The sequence below is a fragment of the Mastigoproctus giganteus genome, chromosome 12, assembly GCF_048544385.1.
Source record: "Mastigoproctus giganteus isolate SK-2022 chromosome 12, ASM4854438v1, whole genome shotgun sequence".
In the NCBI taxonomy this organism is placed as follows: Eukaryota; Metazoa; Arthropoda; class Arachnida; order Uropygi; family Thelyphonidae; genus Mastigoproctus; species Mastigoproctus giganteus.
The window spans coordinates 11,195,584-11,215,974 of NC_143586.1; the positions used below are offsets into that span (position 1 = coordinate 11,195,584).

At 37.1% G+C, this 20,391-nt stretch overlaps 1 protein-coding gene across 1 annotated transcript in view; it reads left to right on the forward strand.

Annotated features, from left to right (window-relative positions):
- The window catches only part of LOC150076681 (tether containing UBX domain for GLUT4), a 328,877-nt gene that overhangs the window by 172,682 nt on the left and 135,804 nt on the right, over positions 1–20,391 (forward strand). Inside the window, exons 6-7 of the mRNA XM_090386552.1 lie at positions 13,767–14,202; positions 14,861–14,918. Of these exons, the coding sequence (XP_090242678.1) occupies positions 13,767–14,202; positions 14,861–14,918 (494 nt within the window). The remainder of the gene's footprint in view (positions 1–13,766; positions 14,203–14,860; positions 14,919–20,391) is intronic.

Here is a 20,391-nt window from a genome sequence, read left to right on the forward strand (position 1 = left end):
TGATATTGTTGTTTATGTTGTATGTAATATTATGCACATTTGCATTTAAAAAATACAAATAATACAAATAAATAATACATTATATACCCACTATAGATATCTCACTATATATCCACTCGCTATCTCACTATATGTCCACTATATCCTCACATGCATACACATACAAACTTCTTTTAATAAATTAAGGATGGATTGGTCATGGGATAGCATAAATGGATATGGGTATGCGAATTTAGCTCACAAGAAAGGTTTGTTTTTTGCATTATTCTCCCATTTTAATACTAATAATAACATTATGAAATCAGCTCTGCTGATGATTACCCAGTGTCCCTATTTCTATGCGGAATTATTATCCACACATGCATATCCCGTATTAAAAATATTAGAGATACGTGTATTTTTAGTAGTAGTATTAGTAGTGGCAAATTATGCAAGAAAGCAAGCTTATACACCAGCATCAAAAAAAAAACAAACTTTCCCATTTTATATGTCCATTTCCTCCAATAGTTTGTCTAATTCTTCCTTTAATGTATTCTAGCCATACACTTTTCACAACAACAGATGGAAGTTTGTTCCAGCAATCAACAACTCACTGGCTGAATGTAAACTTCTGCACATCTATCCTGGTAGCATTCTTGTTTAACTTGAATTTATAACCCTTCATGTGTCTAGTGTGAGCAAGAGGAAGAATTTCTTCAGCATTGAGCTTGCTTATTCAGATCACTTTGGAGATGTCTAGTCGTTTACACAATGGGATAATCATTTCCTTATCCTTGCTAGTAAAGTTTCTGTATATCACTGACAAAACCCCATGGGCTGACCTGGCAGCATGTCTGTACTGCTCAGAGAACTTCATATCTGACTGCACAATTATTCCCAGGTCTTTTTCATTCTCCACTACCCTGAGTGTAGTACCACACAGTTGATAAGTCACTTCAGGGTTACTGCTATCCATGTGCAGTACCTTGCATTTGTCAATGTTAAACTTCAACTGCCATTTCTCAACCAAACGACATCATTTTCCTAGACCTTGTTGCAGTAGCTCACCTTGATTGCTATCATTAACCACCATGCCAACCGTTGTATCATCTGCATACTTTGACATTAAGCCAGATATACCTTCATCGTGTGGCTTAGAGGGGGAAACAGGTATTCTGTGTGTTATCAGAGACTCACTCTAAAACACTGATGGATCCAATATCTTTCTATTAGAGAAGATTTAGGAGAAGTCCGGTTGGCCTGCCTCCCTAAAATCCACCCATGCACACCTTCTCGATGGTAAGCCCTGTTACATCACTTAGGCGGCAACGAACTTGTAGAGTGGTTCATTTCAAGACGCCTGTTCAGCGTGAAGCGGAAAAGGCCAAACCCTCCAGCACATGACAGCATGACGAAACAAATGGCCCTCAGTCCCTGGCGGCTTTCTCTTACGGCAGCGAGAGGATCAGAGTGGAAGCAGAGGGCGCTAAGAATCTCTGGGTACGACCAGGCTGCCATGCACGGAAACTGAACTTGGCCTGTTACAACGTAAGATCGCTCATCGGTGAAGATAGGATATTAGAGCTGGAAAAGGAATTAGAAATAGTGAATTGGAATATCATCAGTTTGGCTGAAAGAAGAAGAAGAAATGAATCACTTATAAGTTTATCAAGTGGAAATCTGCTGTACACCAATGGAAACAGTGAAAGGAGCAAAGGTGGAGTTGGCTTTCTGGTCCATAAAGATAAAAAAACAGCATTTTTGAATTCAAAAGTACATCACAAAGGGTGTCAAGACTAACACTCAGGATTTCTAAGAGGTACATGCTAAAGGTTATAACGATTTATGCACCAACATCAAGCCATGATGATGATGAAGAGATTGAAGAAATGTACACTGAAATTGAGTCTTCTAGATGAGCAGAAAACGCACTACACTATTATTATGGGGGACTTCAATGCTAAGGTTGGAAAAAGACAAAACAGCACAGAAAGGGGAAATATAGGAAATTTTTGGAATTGGTGAAAGAAATGAAAGAGGTGAAAGACTTGTGGAATTTTCAGAATCTCGAGGAATGTCAGTAATGAACACTTTTTTTTTTTTTTTTCACGAAAAGGGTGAACAGAAAGTGGACATGGGAGAGTCCAAATGGATTAACAACTAATGAAATTGACTTCATCCTCGCTAATAGAAGATATATCATGAATGATGTTACCATCCTGAAAAAGGGTAAATATTGGAAGTGATCACAGAATGGTAAGATGCACACTTGATATAGATGTAAGAAAAGAAAGGAAAAAAACTGACTCGAGTAAATAATACGAAGGTCTTTGAGATAACAGAAGAGGAGGAAAACCTTCATCAAGAAACACTTGTCACAATGAACCGAACACAACAAATGAAGAGCAAGATAAACACTGACAATGAGAAAATTGAGTATACTGAGTTATGGAAAGCCATTAGAAAGAGACTCAGAGAGGACATAAGCAGATTTAACACAAGAAAAGTAGAACAAGCATTAAGGGAAAACAAAGGATTTAAATCAACAATCATGAGCAGTAATACAGAAAGACAAACGATACTGAAACTGAAGAATAGCGATGGTGTACTTATAAATGGCAGAGAAGGCATAATTCATATAGCAGAAGACTACTATAGAGAATTATATAAAAGGAACGAGGGAATGATGCCAGCAGTAGGGAAGATTGATCCCAAATTAGTAACACATATGACATACCAGATATTCTTCCTGATGAGCTAGTAGTAGTGGCATGTGATGCAAGAAAGCAAGTGTATGAGATTATGCAGCATCAGCCAAAAAAAAAAAAAATCACACCATTCCATCCAAATGCCGGTCCAGTTCCTCCTTAAATTTAGTTAACCTATCAACTACAATGACAGATGGAAGTTTGTTCCAGCAAAAGGCAAATTTCCGCACATCTATCTTTTCTTAATTTGAATTTATACCCCTTAGGTTCGTAATATGAACAAGTGGAAGGATCCCATCAGAATTCAGCGTGCTCAACCCATTCAAGGCCTTATACACCTCAATCAGGTCACCGCGCAGGTGCCTAGTCTCCAGCCACTGCAATTTGCAGAACTTCAGCCTCTCTTGGTAAGAGGAACCCTTCATTCCCCTCACCAATCTTGTTGCCCTTCTCTGTACACACTCAAGCAAATCTACATCCTTCCTAAAATGAGGCCTCCAGATCTGTACGCAGTACTCAAGGTGTGGCCTGACCATTGCCTTATACAGAGGAACAATCACCTCCTTTTCCCGTGAACTCCATGACCTGCCCTGGCAGCCTGTCTGCATTGCTCAGAAAACTTCATATCTGCCTGCACAGTTACTCCCAGGTCTTTTTCATTTTCTACCACCTTAAGTGTAGTACCACACAGTTGGTAGGTTTCTCTGGGGTTACTTGTACCCATATGCAGTACTTTGCATTTGTCAAGGTTAAACTTCAGTTGCCACTTCTTAGCCCATCTGCCCAGATTACCTAGATCCTGTTGCAGTAACACGCTGCCATTACTGTCATTAACAACCCTGCCAACTTCTTCGAAACTAAGCCTGATATACCTTCATCAATATCATTGATAAATATACAAAACAACAGAGGACCCAACACCGAACCCTGTGGAATTCCACTAATAACATTGGTCCACGAAGAGCAGCACCCATTAATTACCACCCTCTGTCTTCTCCCACTCAACCATCCTTTTATCCATTGCAGCAACTTACTCTTAATACCATTCTGCTCCAATTTGTATAATACTCTTCCATGCGCAACAGTGTCAAAAGCTTTCCTGAAATCCAAATATATGATATCAAAATAATTTTTTGCATCCAGTTCCTTTGTAACCACATCATAATATCCTATCAAATTTGTCAGACAATACTTTCCCTTAGGTAGAACGTGCGTTGAAGAAAACGAAGAATCAGAAAGGCCCCCCCCCCCACATGACACAAAAACTGGCGAGACTCTTCACAAAATGCATTAGAAAGGTGTGACACCTAAGGAGTGGAATAATACAATCAAAGTTTTGCTGCATAAGAAAGGAGATAAACCAGAAATTGGAAATTATAGACCAATTAGCTTGTTATCCGACATCTAAAAGTTGTTCACAAGGGTCTTTACTAAGAGATTAGAAAGATACTTGATGAGAATCAACCGAAAGAGCAAGCTGGCTTTAGGACAGGATTCTCAACTATGGATCACCTTCACGTAATATCACAGCTAATGGAGAAAGCAAGTGAATATAAAACACCATTATGCATGACATTGTGGATTATGAAAAAAGGCATTTGATTCCATACAGCATAAGGCAATATTTTGGGCTCTGGAAAGACAAGGAATAGATACCCCATATATTATGATTTTGAAGAAAATATTAGCATTAGCATTGGCAGAGGCATTTGATGCAAGAAAGCAAGCTTATGCAGCATCAGCCAAAAAAAAAAAAAAAAAAAAAAAAACCCACTTCCACTTCACCCCTCTGTTCGTTCCAAATACCTGTCCAGCTGAGCCTTAAACTTATTTAGACTATCAACTTCCACGACAAGGGATGGAAGTCTGTTCCACCAACCAACCACCCACTTGCTAAAGGCAAATTTCCTCACGTCTATCCTACATCTGTCTTTTCTCAATTTGAATTTATGCCCTCTCGGGTGATTACTCTGAGCAAGAGGAAGAATCCCATCAGCATTGAGCATTCTAAAACCATTCAAGGCTTTATACACCTCTATCAGTTCACCTCGCTGGTGCCTAGTCCCCCCCAGACACTGTAATTTGCAAAACTTAAGCCTTTCTTCGTAAGAGCACCCCTTTGTTCCATTCACCAATCTTGTTGCCCTTCTCTGTACTCGTTCCAGCATCTCTACATCCTTCTTGAAATGAGGCCTCCAGACCTGTATGCAGTACTCTAGGTGTGTCCTGACCATTGCTTTCTACAAGGGAATAATCACCTCCTTATCCCTGCTAGAAAAATTCCTATATATCATTGACAATACACCATGAGCTACTCTTGCAGCCCGTCTTAACTGCTCAGAAAACTTCATATCTGCCTGCACAACCACCCCCAGGTCCCTTTCATTCTCTACCACTGTCAGTGTAGTACCACAGAGTTGATATGTTGCTCTGGGGTTGCTGTTTCCCATATGTAGTACTTTACACTTGTCAATGATAAACTTCATTTGCCACCTCTCAGCCCATCTGCTCAACCTTTCCAGATCCTGTTGCAGTACCATAGTGTCAGTAGTGTCCTTGACAACCCTGCCAACCTTCATATCATCTGCAAACTTGGACATTAAGCTTGATATACCATCATCAATATCATTTATAAATACAGAAAACAATAATGGACCCAATACTGAACCCTGAAGGACTCCACTAATAACATTAGTCCACGATGAGCAGTGTCCATCGATTACCACTCTCTGTCTTCTCCCCCCTCAACCACCCCTTTATCCATAGCAGCAATTTGCCTCCAATGCCACACTGCTCCAATTTGTGCAGCAGTCTTCCATGTGCAACAGTATCAAAAGCCTTTCTAAGATCCAAGTATATAATATCAAAGTTATTCCCTGCATCCAGTTCCTTTGTGACTGCATCATAATATCCAATCAAATTGGTCAGGCAAGACTTCCCCTTAACAAAACCATGCTGTGTCTGAGCTATAACTGAAGTCTTGTCTAGGTGATCCTGCAGTGCTTCTTTAACCAGTGCCTCCATTAATTTTCCAGGAACAAAAGTTAAACTAACAAGTCTATAATTACTTGTGTCGCCCTTTGATCCTCCTTTGTGAATTGGGGTCACATTTGCACATCTCCAGTCCATGGGTACTTCCCCTGAGTCCCAGGAAGCTCTCATAATTATGGCTAAGGGTTTGCTTACTTCCTTTGCTGCCTCCTTTAATATAACTAGATAGATCCCATCCACCCCAGGTGCCTTTCTTGTATTTATCTTCAACAATTTCTCCTCCACTTTACTCTCAGTTATTACAAGATTCTCTAGCTTACTGCCAGAGTTGAATGCACCTCTGGCATTCCCCTCGCTGAATAACTCCTCATATGTGAATGTCGATGCAAAATATTCATTCAGTTTGTTAGCTACCTGAGCAGGATCAACAGTTGACCCATCGATATCAAGTAGACCAATCTGATTCATCCCCTTCCTTCTAGAGTTTACATAAGTAAAGAACTCTTTGCTGTTTTTCTTTGCATCCCTTGCCAAAGATTTCTCGTAATCCTCCTTCGCCTGCCTAACTTCGTTTGTAACTTGGTTACAGATCAACTTGTATCTATCATAGGCTTCTGTGTCACGTGTTAATTTGTATGTATCCCTTGCATTTTCCTTCTCTGCCATATGTCTCATTAGTTCATCTGACATCCACTTAGGCCTAAACCTTGAACAATATTTCTTAGTTTTGTATGTAAAGCCTAGTAGCTTCCAAGATAAGTTCTTTGAATGTTTCCCATTTTGAATTTGCTGTTGGTAACATCATCAGTTGGTCCCACTGTATAGAATTTAAATACTGTCTCAGTCCATTGTAGTCGCCTTTATGAAAGTTATAACCCTTCCCTTTACCCCTAATGGTAGTTACGTCTTTGAGTAAATCCCACTACAGCACACTGTGATCACTGCCACCTAGTAGTTCATTTACCTGCAGATTCTTAATGCATGAAGAATCACTGCTGATAATCAAATCAAGAGTATTACTCCCTCTAGTTGCCTCCCGAACATGCTGATGTAGAAAACAATCATCCAATAAATCCACAAAAGCCTTGCTAGTGTGTGAGTGACCAGCCCCCAAATTCCAGTCAATATCTGGGAAATTAAAATCCCCCCATTATAAGACTCTCTGATTTACTGGCCCACTCTATTTCCCCGTACAGTTTCTTATTATACTCACATCAGAGTCATTAGGCCTATAGCACACTCCTACTCTCAATTTTGATCTCCCAATGCTTATGTCACACCAAACTGACTCGACGCTGCACTGTCCAGCAATGTCGACTGGCTTCACTTCCTTGGATTTTATGTATTTCTTAACTAATAGCATAACCCCTCCTCCCTTCCTACCCTGTCTATCCTTTCTGTTGACATTGTACTCCCCAAATTCCAGTTCTGCATTCCTTATATCTGTGTGACACCACATCTCTGAAATCCCCACAATATCTGCCTTTGATGTTTTGAGCAATACCTCAAACTCATCAAATTTATTTACTAAACTTCTCGCATTGGTGTACACGCAAGTATACATGCACCTGTTCTTTTTCTTAGCTTCCCTAACACAACCTATGTGTTTATTTGTACCCCAATGATTCCGAGCAGTCTCTGAAATATCCTGCATCTTATTTTCCAGGCTGCGAGAGAGATATGAGATATATGAGAACACTACCTCCTTTATTAGACCAGACAAAGACAGTAAGACATTTAAAATTGAAAAAGGAGTTCAACTAGGAGACAATATCTCTGAAGTTGTTTACTGTTGTCCTTGAGGAAGCTTTTGAAAGATTTGACTGGTCGCAGAAAGGAGTCGATGTGAATGTAAAGTACCTAAACATTTACGATTTTCAGATGACATTGTGGTCATAAGCCACGATCCCAAAGAATTTAGAGGAAAATCTTAATCAGTTATGCATAGTAAGGATTTTGGGCTAAAGATGAATATGGCTAAAGCAAAAGTAATGACGAGCAAGTATGCCACAGAAACGGACATAATGATTGAAGGAGCAGTACTTGAAAAGGTGGAGTCATATACTTATCTGGGACAAGTTATTAGTTGTAATAATGATAAATGGCTGGTAGTCAAGAGAAGAATAAATTTTGAATGGATAGCATTCAGGAAATATAGTCACATACTGAGGAGCAATATCCCAGTTTGGCTGAAACATAAAATAATGAACCAATGTATACTCCCCACCATGACTTATGGAAGTGAAACTTGGGCACTCACCAAAAGAATAGAAGAGAAGTTGAGAACTACACAGCAAAGAATGGAACGAATTATATTGGGAATCAGACTGTTTGTTTGTTATTTGGTTTTTAGCATTAGCAACTAAGGCCATATTGCCCCAGGGATATGCGGTGGTCATTCCCTAACCTTTCCACATCCTCCATATTTGGTGGTCATGGGCTTGAATCCCGGTCTAATCAAGAAACGTGTGCTACGCACTGCTGCTCCTGCCTACCTCGCTACAGAAGCACCAATCAGACTGTTAGATAAAAAGAGAAACACATGGATTAGGCAGCAAACTCAAGTAAAGGACATTCTTATCAAAACTAAAGAACTAAAATGGGCTTGGGCAGGACACACAGTACGAAGACAAGACTGGCACCTCCGTAGCCAGGTGGGCAGGAGCAGCAGTGCGTAGCACATGCTTCTTGATTAGACCGGGGTTCGAATATGGAGGATGTGGAAAGGTCAGGGGATGACCATCGCGTATCCCCAAAGCAATATGGCCTTAGTTGCTAATGCTCCTAAAACAAAAACCAAATAACAAAAAAATAAAATGAAGACAAGATGACAGATGGACTAAGAAAATAACTGAATGGTACCCAAAAGGAGCTTGAAGAAAACCTGGAAGACAACGTCGGAGATGGATAGATGAAATTCATGGGTTTGTGAGTAGTAAATGGATGGCCATTGCACAAAACAGAAGGAACTGGAAAGTTGCTGGAGAGGCCTTCATCCTGCAGTGGATTGAAAATGACTGTTGATGATCTTTATCAATATCATTGATAAATATTGAAAATGTCAATGAATCCAGGACTGAACCCTGGGGAACTCCACTAATAACATTAATCTATGAAGAGCAGTGTCCACTAATAACCATTCTTTTTCTTCTTCCACTTAACCATCCCTTTATCCATAGCAGTAACTTGCCCTTAATTCCACATTGCTCCCGTTTGTATGGCAGTGTTTTATGTGGAAGAGTGTCAAAAGCCTACCTGAAATCGAAGTATATGATGTCAGTATTATATTTTCTATCTAGTTCCTTGGTCACTGCATAATAGTAACCTATCAGATTGGTTATACAAGACCTCCCTTTGACAAATCCATGCTGTGATTGCAGTATAGTTGCATTCCTGTTCAAATAGTCCTGCATTACTTCTTTAACCAGTGATTCCATTATTTTCCCTGGAACAGCTGTTATGCTAACAAGTTTGTAATTACTCTTGTAGACTTTTGATCTCTTCATGAATTCAGTATATATTTGCACTTCTCCAGTCCATAAATACCTCCCCGGAATCCAAGGATGCTCTCATAATTATGGCATTTAACTCGTCATTAGAGTTTGATAAACTTCTGAGATCACCTATCCTAAAGAATTCCTCGCGTGTGAATGTAGATGCAAAATACCTATTCAGTTTGTCTGCAACCTGAGCAAAGTCTTCAACAGTTAATCATAAACATCCTGTTGCCCAATCTGATTCAGTCCCTTCCTTCTACTGTTTATATAAGCCTGGAAGTCTTTGCTGTTTTTCTGTGAATTCTTTGCCAGAGACTTCTCATAATCTACCTTAGCTTTGCTAACCTCCTTTGTGACTTGATTACAGACTAATTTATATCTACCATAGGCTTCTGTATCATCGCCTAATAATTTATATACATCCCATGCACTTTTCTTCTTTGCCATATGAATCAGTAGTTCAACTGACGGCCGACCGGGCTAGCCGAGTGGGTAAAGTACCTGCCCGGCAACCCAAAGGTCGCGGGTTCGATTCCCGCCTCGGGCTTGGATCAAAGTACTGCAAAAACCTTGGGAGGTGCAATATGGCCACAGAAGCCGATGCGCCAACAACTACCAAATCAAAAAAAAAAAAAAAAAAAAGTTCAACTGACATCCATTTGGGTCTAACCCTATAGCAGTATTCCATTGTTGCTATGAAATGTCTAGTAGCTTTTTTGATTACTTCCCTTGAATACCTACCATTTAGAATTTGCTTTTGGTAATACCATCAGTTGGTCCCACTGTGCACAATTTAAAAACTGTGTGAGATATCCTCAGTGACTGTTATGAAAGCAAAAGTCTTTCCCTTTTCCCTCGCCAGTTGTGATGTCTAATTAAATTTCACATTAATACACTGATTGCTGCCACCCGGTGTCTCTTTTATTTGCCGATTCTTAATACAATTTAGAATCACTGCTGTTAACCAGATCAACAGGATTGCTTCCTCTTATCTCTCTAACATGCTGCTATAGAAAACAGTCATCCAAAAAAATATACAGAAGTCTTGCTAGTATGTGAGTGACCAACCCACAAATTCCAGTCAACATCTGGAAAGTTAAAATCCCCCAATTATGAGACATTCTGATTTGCTGGCCCATTCTATTTCCCTGGGTATATTAGTCTCCAGACTAAAACTCTGGCTCACCCCCCCCTCCCAATCTCTTCTGTCATATATAGTGTGATTGATGTCTTTTCAGATTATGATGGGCATCATGGTGAGATCCTATCTTCTTTACTTTTTGCAGATATTGTAGGGATACTCCATTGTAGTATCCCTACAACATTTGCATTTTATGACTTAAAACCAGTACTTCAAATTCATTAAATTTGTTTATTACACTCTTATTAGTTAAGGTCTTAACACGCTCACAAATTTCCTCATCCCAATAGAACCCTAGCAGACCTTTTAATCTCTGATATTTTGCTTTCCAGGATGCTGCATTTCCAAATGGAAACAATGGATGAATCACTTTTACCTCTTCCTACAGCTGTTGTTAATCTATTACAGTGTGCATCCCTACAAAGTATCAAGTTTCTGACCCACATAACACTGCAGGCGCCTCCGAGCCAGGTGGGAAGGAGCAGCAGTGTGTAGCACACGCTTCTTGATTAAACCGGGGTTCGAGCCCGTCACCACCAAATACGGAGGATGCGGAAAAGGTCTGGGAATGACCCCCGCATATCCCGGAGCAATATGGCCTTAGTTGCTAATGCTCCTAAAAACCAAATCACAAACAAATCTCATAACACTGCAGTGATAGTATTGGAAAATATTTGTATACTCATTTTATTTATATCCCATCCCTGTAAAAACAGTCTTTTCCGTTACCAAGTACATTTCGTACTTAAAAAATTCTACTCTATGAGCCTTGCCATCTCTGTAGAGCTGAATTCATTAACAAGGGTTGCATCATATACCCCTTCCTATCATATGTGAACAGAATTTGAAGACACTTTCAAATTTAATCCTATTTCACAACTTTTTTTTTTTTTCTGATTAGTGAAGGGAACAGATAGGTATGGTTATCAAGAAAAACTTCAGTTCTGCAAATTGCAACATCTGAAAACTAGGCACCTGCAAGGAGATTTGATTGAGGTGTTTAAGATTTTGAATGGATTAAACATTGATGGCACCTTTACTCTCTCAGACAACACACAAATTTAAATGAGCAAGGACGATTGCAGGATAGATGTGCAGAAATTTGCTTTCAATCTTTGTGTAGTTGGTTGTTGGAACAAACGTCCATCTAGTGTTGTGGAAGTGGGTAGTTTGAATAAATTTAAAGAGGAATTAAACAATTAAACAAATTATCAGAGAGAGGATGGACAAGTGATGTGGGAAATATTTTTTGTTTATTTTTTATTTTATTTTACTGTTTTTTTTTTTTTTTTTTTTGCGGATGTTTTTGAAGCTTTCTTCCTTGCATCATTTGCTAATACTAATCAGGTTTTTCCTTACTAATTTGAAATAGAAATAATGCACTTTATTATATTTGCATGCTGTGTTTTTCAAAACTATCATAATTCTCCCTCTGACAGGGATTGAGATTTTAAGAACCAAAACTGACTTAGCAAGAAATGAATAAAAAAAAGGGAAATTTTAAGGGTTGCACTATGTTAATACAGGATTATTCAAAAAGAAGTAAGCACAACAAATAACATAGCAAATATAATTGGTATTATATATTTTTTATTGTGTTTTAATCCTGTATCATTTGTACTTTATTATATCAATAATTAAGAAAAAATATTTGATTTTTTTTATTTTACTCTATATACAAATGAGAGCCATAGGTTTCCTATTCCTGCTCTAGAATATAATAATGGAAATATAAAAAGGACTGTTCAATAATGCAACTTATATTCTATATTTCCTGTAGCTACAGGGCAAGATTAAATTCAACCACTTATATAATGTGTGTGTATGATACAGTGCACATTGTAAAGTAGGCACCTCCGTAGCCAAGTGGGAAGGAGCAGCAGCGCGTAGCACACACTTCTTGATTAGACCGGGGTTTGAGCCTGTCACCACCAAATATGGAGGATGCGGAAAGGTCAGGGAATGACCACCACATATTCCAGAGCAATATGGCCTTAGTTGCTAATGCTCCTAAAAAACCAAATAACAACAAATAACAGCACATTGTAAAGCACTTTACTGTCACAGAATGCAAATAAATAGCATGTAACACATCAGGTGGGTCTCAAGGCTTGCCATATCTACTTAAAATGTGTTTATGATATGATACACATTGAGAAGCATCGACTGTCACAGATTGCAAATAAACAGTGTATGGCACATCAGGTTGGTCTCAAAGTCTGTCAAAAATGCCTAGGTACAACTGGTTAGTTGGTGGTTAATGTTTTTACTGTTGTTATCTGAATGGTGGGCACCATCTGCAGCTATATGTTTGACTCGAAGACAAAGGAGTAAGACTCCTTTCTCACTTGTGATTCGCCATTCACAAGTTTCAAATCCCATCTTAATTAGAGTTTATATGTCTAGCACATTGATTAGAATATCTTGAACTATTTTGTATGATATAAAGTTTTTTTTTTTTTTTTTTGACCAATGCTGAATAAGCCTTATTTCCTTTTGTCAATACTAATAGTATGTTCAACATGTTAGCTATAGATCTAATAGTGACTGTCAATCTGAAAGTAAAATATCAAATCAGCATTTCAAATTGATGTTCCTGGAGTTGAGACATTGAAGGTCATCTGCTTCTGGCATTATCTCTGGCAGTGCTCCTTCTTCCACATTTAAATTCTTCTACCTGTAGCTTGTTTTAACTCTTAGACTAAGAAACTATTATCACCAGTTGTTCCCACCATTTCTTTATTCTTTCAGATTAAGCCTTTTATAATTTATTCATTTTTGCAAAGTGTTTTGTTGTATTTTTTCATTTATTCTGCAACAAAATAAAATATGATTATTTTCTCTTGAAATTTTGTAAAAAATATTTATAAAAGTGGGAATTGATGAAACAAAATACTTTTTTTGCACATAATTTTTGATAAATTAATTTTAGCTTATGTAAGTGTATAGCTTACATGTATAAAAAAAAAGTTTTTTTTTTTTTTTCTTTTTAATTTCTGTAGCATACTAAATATCATTTACTCAACATTTAAGAAACATTTATATACAGTGATATTTACCTATAATAATTATATAATGGACAGGAGATCACTGCTACACACTTAGGGTCCTCAGGAATCCAGCCATTTGTTTTCTCTTTTATTTTATCTAGAACAAGTTGGCATGCCTTTCATGAAGCTGAATCAATTTTAATTGCAACTTTCACCTAGTCACCATTTTAGATTGAATGCTTTAATTAAACAGTTTAATCCTAGAGACAGTGCCATTTACTATTATTGATTTTAATAATGATTGATAATGAAGTGTGAGTAATTTTAAAATTCTTTCTTTCTTTAATTCCTAGCCATTAAGAATATTGTTACCATTCCTTGGTTTATAGCTTGTAATTCATAATCAAGCAATAAATAATATTTAATTATTGTTAATAAAGGTAACATTTCTTTATTGTAGGTTATTATATAGAAAACCAGAACTGTTGAAACAGCAAGCTCATGTATATAACCCAGTTACTAGATCATTTTATAAAGAAGAATGTGATGATAATCCATTATCTTCAATAGAAGAACCAACTTCTGTTATAAATTATCCACCTACTTTTTGCATAGAATCAACAGAAACTAGGAACTTGGATGTTTCTGATATTAGTAAATGGGACACACAGTTAGCCAAACAAGAAAATGTTTCAGATATTGCAAAGGATAATTTACCCTTGAATTACCAAACTGAGCAGCATCACAGTTCAGTATATTTTGAAGAATATAATCCACATTTTGAAGAATCTGATCCACATATTTCTGACAGTTCTAGAAATGAAGCTATTGCATTAAGCATGAATACCATGAATGAATTTAAAGAAGAGGAAGAAAAAGAGGATAATATAGTTTTTGTAAGTATTTAGTGTAATCATTCCTTTAAAAAATTATGCAGTATGTAAAGTCCACGTTGTTCTTGTTTAAGATATAGCATCATTCTGTTAAAGCAATGGTAAGTGTTTATGCAAACTGCTAGCTCACACGGACAAATAATTTTATTGCAATAAAAAAAATAAGTATGTTTGATTCCTGCACTACTACTAACTGCCCAGTTCATGTATACTCTAACGTGGAGAATAGAAATGGAAGTAGAGGGTATGCTGAAAATGTTCTGTTTATACTATGGCATTGCATAGATCAGACAATGCACTGGCTTTATCAGGCTTGGACTACTTTTCATTGTGATATATATTGTGAAAAATAGTTGAAATCTTCCTTCATCTTTAAAGTCATCATTGTAATAAGTAAAAATTCAAATTATATATTTTTTGTGGATTGATATCAGTGGGTAAGTTTTGCATAATGTAGCAGTGACAGCATAAGATATTTGCTTTACTTTTACTTTAAAAAATAAATAAATAAGTAAACTATGCTCTTTCTTTTTTTTTTTTTTTTTTCTGTTAAAATTCTATACCATGGCCAAATTTTTTTTATTGAATAAAATACACCTTTTAGAAAATCTGTATTTCAATAAGATACACAGTTGATAAAATTTATTTTCATTTTAATTAGGTTGGGGAGAGAGATGCAGTAGTTTTTAATTTGGAAGATGTTAGTCAGCGCCCAACAAGTAAGTGAAAGTTTAAAACATGCCATATAAATGTTAACAATTTCTTTTTATTAGAAGTGAGTAGATCATTTTGTGGCCTTAAGTGCTCGTGACTTAATTGAACTAAATTTAACATATGTGAAATTTCAGGACCCTTGTCAAATTCTGTCATCAGACTGAGACATGAGCTGCTTATCACTCCATTGCTATCAAACTATTACTGCTACACAACAGACATAGAGTGAGGAGTAGTTATTGGCTCATGAGTTGTTCTGTGATAGAATGTGGAAAAATGGTCCGAAAACTTCACCTTGGTATAAAATTTAGCATAATTAGATAACAATCACTTAATGAACTAACTTTGAATTATTCATGTGGAACAAGAGTGTTTCATTACATAATTAATACAGTAATCTCTCGATTGTTTGTTTGTTATTTGGTTTTTAGGAGCATTAGCAACTAAGGCCATATTGCTCCAGGGATATGCGGTGGTCATTCCCTGACCTTTCCGCATCCTCCGTATTTGGTGGGCATGGGCTCGAACCCCGGTCTAATCAAGAAGCATGTGCTATACACTGCTGCTCCTGCCCACCTGGCTATGGAGGCGCCAATCCCTCGATTAGTGCACTTCATGCATCTCATGAAGTAATCGAACTTAATAACCTATGGAAAATAATGTAATTGGCTCTGTGACTTTTTTATTTATTCTCAAAAATATACAGTACTGTATTTTTTTCAACAAATTATAATTACAAAAGTACAATAAAAAAAAAAAAAATTAAAAGTTAAATAAAGGAAAATATTCTACTTTTTTTTAAAAAAAAATTAGTAAGTGTAGTTTATATATTCTCCTTCCTTTTATCATACATCTGTCGATAAGGAATTAAAGCTTCTACCGCTTTTCAACAAATTTGACTGCTGCATTATAAATCAGAGTCAGCATATAAGCATTGCAGCTTAAAAACTTCAGTAGTGTGAAAAATCTCATCAAACTCCTTTCAAGTGACCTCTTTCTTGTGAGTAGGAGTTACATCACCTTAACAATCATTGGCAGCTTCATACGCTCATCGGGTATCTAAATATAGAAGATCACTATTGCTCAGTTCTTCAGAATGGGATTCAATTAATTCTTGAATATTTTGGTTGTCTAACTCATTAAAACCAAGGTCCATTCCGATGTGAGGTATTTCTTCAACAATGCCTTCCATTTCTTTTGGAAAGCCTTTAAATTCATTTGCACAGAGAGGAAGAAGTTGCTTTCACACAGCTCTCATATTTCTTGATGCAAGTTCAAGCCATAATTGATGAATGTTTTCAAGGGCATTTTTGATGCTATACTTTTTCCAGAATTCTATCAATGAAATTAAATTCTCCCCAGATGTTGCTTGAATTGAAAGTCCTTCTCAGTAGTAAGCTTTAAAAGTTGGGATAGGCCCTTGAACCATCGGTTGCAGAAAGGAAGTTGTATTAGGTGATCAAAATATCACTTTGGTATTTTCACACAAGGAATCAAGAGCAATGGGATGACCAGGAGCATTGTCTAAAATTAATAAAGCTTTAAAATCAAGATTATTTTTTCTGCAATAATTTTCAACTGTTGGGCAAAAATAACCTGTGAACCATTCTTCAAATAGAGCTTTAGTTATCCACACTTTCTTGTTAGATCAGCAAATTATGGAGAGTGATCCTTGATTTAAGCCTTTAAGACCTTAGGATTCTGTGCACAATAAACAATCATGGGCTTTAATTTTAAATCTCCCTCAGCATTACCCCCTAATAAAAGTGTAAGCCTATCTTTGGCAACTTTATAACCAGGTTGTAATTTTTCTGCTTTAGCCAAGAAAGTCTTAGAAGGCATTCGCTTCCAGAACAATCCAGTTTCATCGACACTAAATATTTGTTGATCACTATAACCTCCTCCTTCCACAATTTCCTTCAAAGTGTCTGGATATTTTTGAGCTGCCTCTTTATCTGTGCTTGCAGCTTCACCTGTGATTCAAATATTATGCAAGCCTGGTTCTTTTTTTAACCTCTCAAACCATCCAGAACTGGCACCAAATTCTTCATTGTCTCCTTTTTCATTATCTGTGATCTTTTCTTTCAAAGACAAGAAGAGACTTAATGCTTTTGATTTAATAATATCGGTACTTAGCGGGATTCATTTTTGGTTCCAATCTTCAATCCAAATAGACAAGTTGCTCTATTTCAATCATTGTAAGGCTTCTATTTTGAGTTGTTTGCATACATTCAGAACTTGGTGCAACCATACCTTTTCTTTGTACTCATCTGCTTTGCTCAAAATTGCTCATATTGTTGATTCACCCATCCCATGGTCCCATCTTATTTTTACTCTACTATCACCATATTCATTATTTTTTTATTATTTCTAGTTTTTCTTTTAAGTAAATAACTATTTGACTCTTCTTTATACAATCACTTTTCACTTCACTGTTTCTTTTGCTCATAGCTGAGGGTAAATTATGTATTAGCTAAACTTTAAGGGAAAAAAAAGTGTACTGTTAACAGTTTATATGATTGTCTGGCATCTGCTAAATTAATTTAGCAGATAACCATACATACATAAGAAAACTCGCAGTTTACAAAGAAAATATTTTCTTTCAGATTTCAGTTATATGAAATTTAAGCGATGACTGAATTAACACTTCGAAAAAAACAGACCAGAAATTAAAGCGGTGACTAAATATATGTTCGAAAAATATGGACTTGCATCATAGCTATTGCATTAATCGAATTTTTGCACTGCACTAATTGATTTTGGGTATCAAAAAAATTGAGTTCGTTAATCGAGGGACTTACTGTAATATGGATAATCACCACATATTTTCATTCTCAGCATTAAAGACTATAATATCAGTCTTAATTAGTAGATGCTGTTAGCATCTTTAACATAGCAACAAAAATCATTAATGCAGTCATTCCCTGTAGTGAAGTAGCCCTGTACTCTTCCATCCTTCAGTCATTCCTTAATAACTTGTTAATTCACCAACTTTTGCCAAATCATTTAAGACTGTTTGTTTCATCCTTGCCTTCCTTGTCTCTGGATCTCAGCAGTCACTCTATGATCAGTTGAACACAACAAACCTTCCTTGTACCCCATAGTTACTGGAGTATAAAGCAAATTCTTGTGTACACTGATAGCTAGTTTTGTATTGGATGGGGAAGGGAGACTTGGAATATTGCATTGTTGTTAAGTGCACGTATTGTGGTGGTTATTTAATTGTTTTGTAATCATTACACTAAGTGTACTTAATTTGCACATAATTCTGATAGCATTTGTCATGGATAATTACCAAAGTCCATAACAAATGTCAGTACACTTTTTTTTTTTTTTTTTTTTTTTTGTGTTAGTAGTCCTCTCTCTCTGACCAAAGTAAATTCCAAAGTAAGTAAGTATCCCTCTCTGACCAAACTAAATTGATGAGACAATCCCAACTTTTTTAATTTAAATTTATGTCCCCTTATGTGTGTTGTCGGATCAAGAGTTAGGTTACCAACTCCATTTAATTTACTCAGTGCATTTAAGGCTTTAAACACATCTCCTTTGCAGGTTCCTGGTTTCAAATGATGCAGTTTGCAGAACTGAAGTCTTTTATAGTAAGAGTATGCTTTTGTGTTCTTGACTAATCTTGTTGCTCTTCTTTGCACCTGTTAAAAATAGTTCCACATACATCCTAAAATGGGTCTTCCAGACTTGTATGCAGTACTCAAGATGCAGTCTAACCATTGAATTATACAATGAGACAATCTCCTCTTACTTGTCCCTACTGGAATAATTGCTCTGTATCACGAGCTGTCCTAGCAGCTGTCTACACTGCTCAGAAAACTTCATGCCAGGCTATAAGTTTTGTACCATCCAAATAGTTGTAATTCTGGGATTACACTTCCCATATGCACTACTTTGCATCTTCCAGTGTTAAACTTCAGTGCCACCCTTCAGTTTATGGCCCTAATTGTTGCAGCATCATACCCTGATTTTCTCTTAATGATCACCCCCTTCACCTCATCTACAAACTTTGACAGTGAACTTGATATATCTTCATCAATATTATTAATAAATATTGAAAACAACAGAGGACCCAGTACTGAACTGTGAAGGACTCCACTAATAACATTAATCCAAGAAGAGCAGTGCCCATTTATAACCATCTTCTGTTCTATTGCCATTCAATCACCCCTTTATTCATAGTAGTAATTTGCCTAATGCCACACTGCTGTGGAACAGTATCAAAAGCTTTACTAAAATCTAAGTATATGATGTCAGAATTCTTTCCAGGTCATGGTAGCTATTGAGATTGGTCAAACAAGGTCTCTCTTAATGTATTCTTGCTGTGATTGTTGTATACCTGCATTCATGTCATGGTGTTTCAGCATTACTTCTTTGATCAGACTCCATTACTCTTTTATTTTCCTTAATAATAATAATCATAAGCATTATTCATTTCTCCCTTTTGTTATTCATTTTTAGCTCCAATTTTTCTTTTGTTTTAGTTATCACAAAATCACTTGGCTCCCAGCTATAAGTTGGCATATTCCCAATATGCCCATTACTCAACACTTCCTCATGTGTGAATCTTCCTTGTAGCTTCAAAATATTTATTCAGTTGTCAGGAACCAGAAGAGGATCTTGTAGTTATGTCATTTGTATCCACTAAATGGTATTTTTAAAATATAAAGTTCTACCCATACCTTTTGATAAGAAAATTCTTCAGCCCGACACTCACATGCCAGACAAGCTGTACTTGCTACCTGGGAGTCTAAAATGCTAATGGAACTGATATTCGGATGACATTCAAGTCAAGTGGACCCAATTTCGGCGAAGTCCAGATAGTTTTTGACAGCCAGATCCGATGCTTCCACCTTCACAATGTATACCTAGTACAAGTAGTGGGTATAACCTCCACATAGATGTGAACCAACGTAAGCAGGGGTCACCACATAGAGGAATGCCGCCCCTCAGGGTTACCAGGCAATATTAGGTGGTAGATGACTCTCATCAACCGGTGAAATACCACCACTTTGCTTATTGGAGGCTTGAAGTGGTGGAACCCATGTTTAGTCTAGTTAGTACACCGAATCTATTGGTAACTCTTTAGGAAACTTCTGGATCAGCTAGTGTATAATCTTGCTACCTCTACTCGGCCAGACAGTTACTGGAGGAAGTACAAGTAGTGTGTATGCGGGGGGGCGTTGTCGAGGCCATGTTATGTCAAGGATCTGGGTGTATTCTAAACATGTGTACGCCATATCCAAAAATTTCATTACTTCATACATAAGGTATAAGGTATAAGGTATGTTCGTGTCAGACGGCACCTGGGATTTCTCCCATCTCCGCGTGTGTTTCGCTGTATCGAGGACAGTACACTGTCAAGCCAGAGACTTGAAAGTGTGTGGGTCGTGTCTGTGCAGTGTGATATGTTGTGCCCATTGTTTATCCGGCTTATTGGCCGCCAGGCCCCTAGTGGGGCCCGACGTT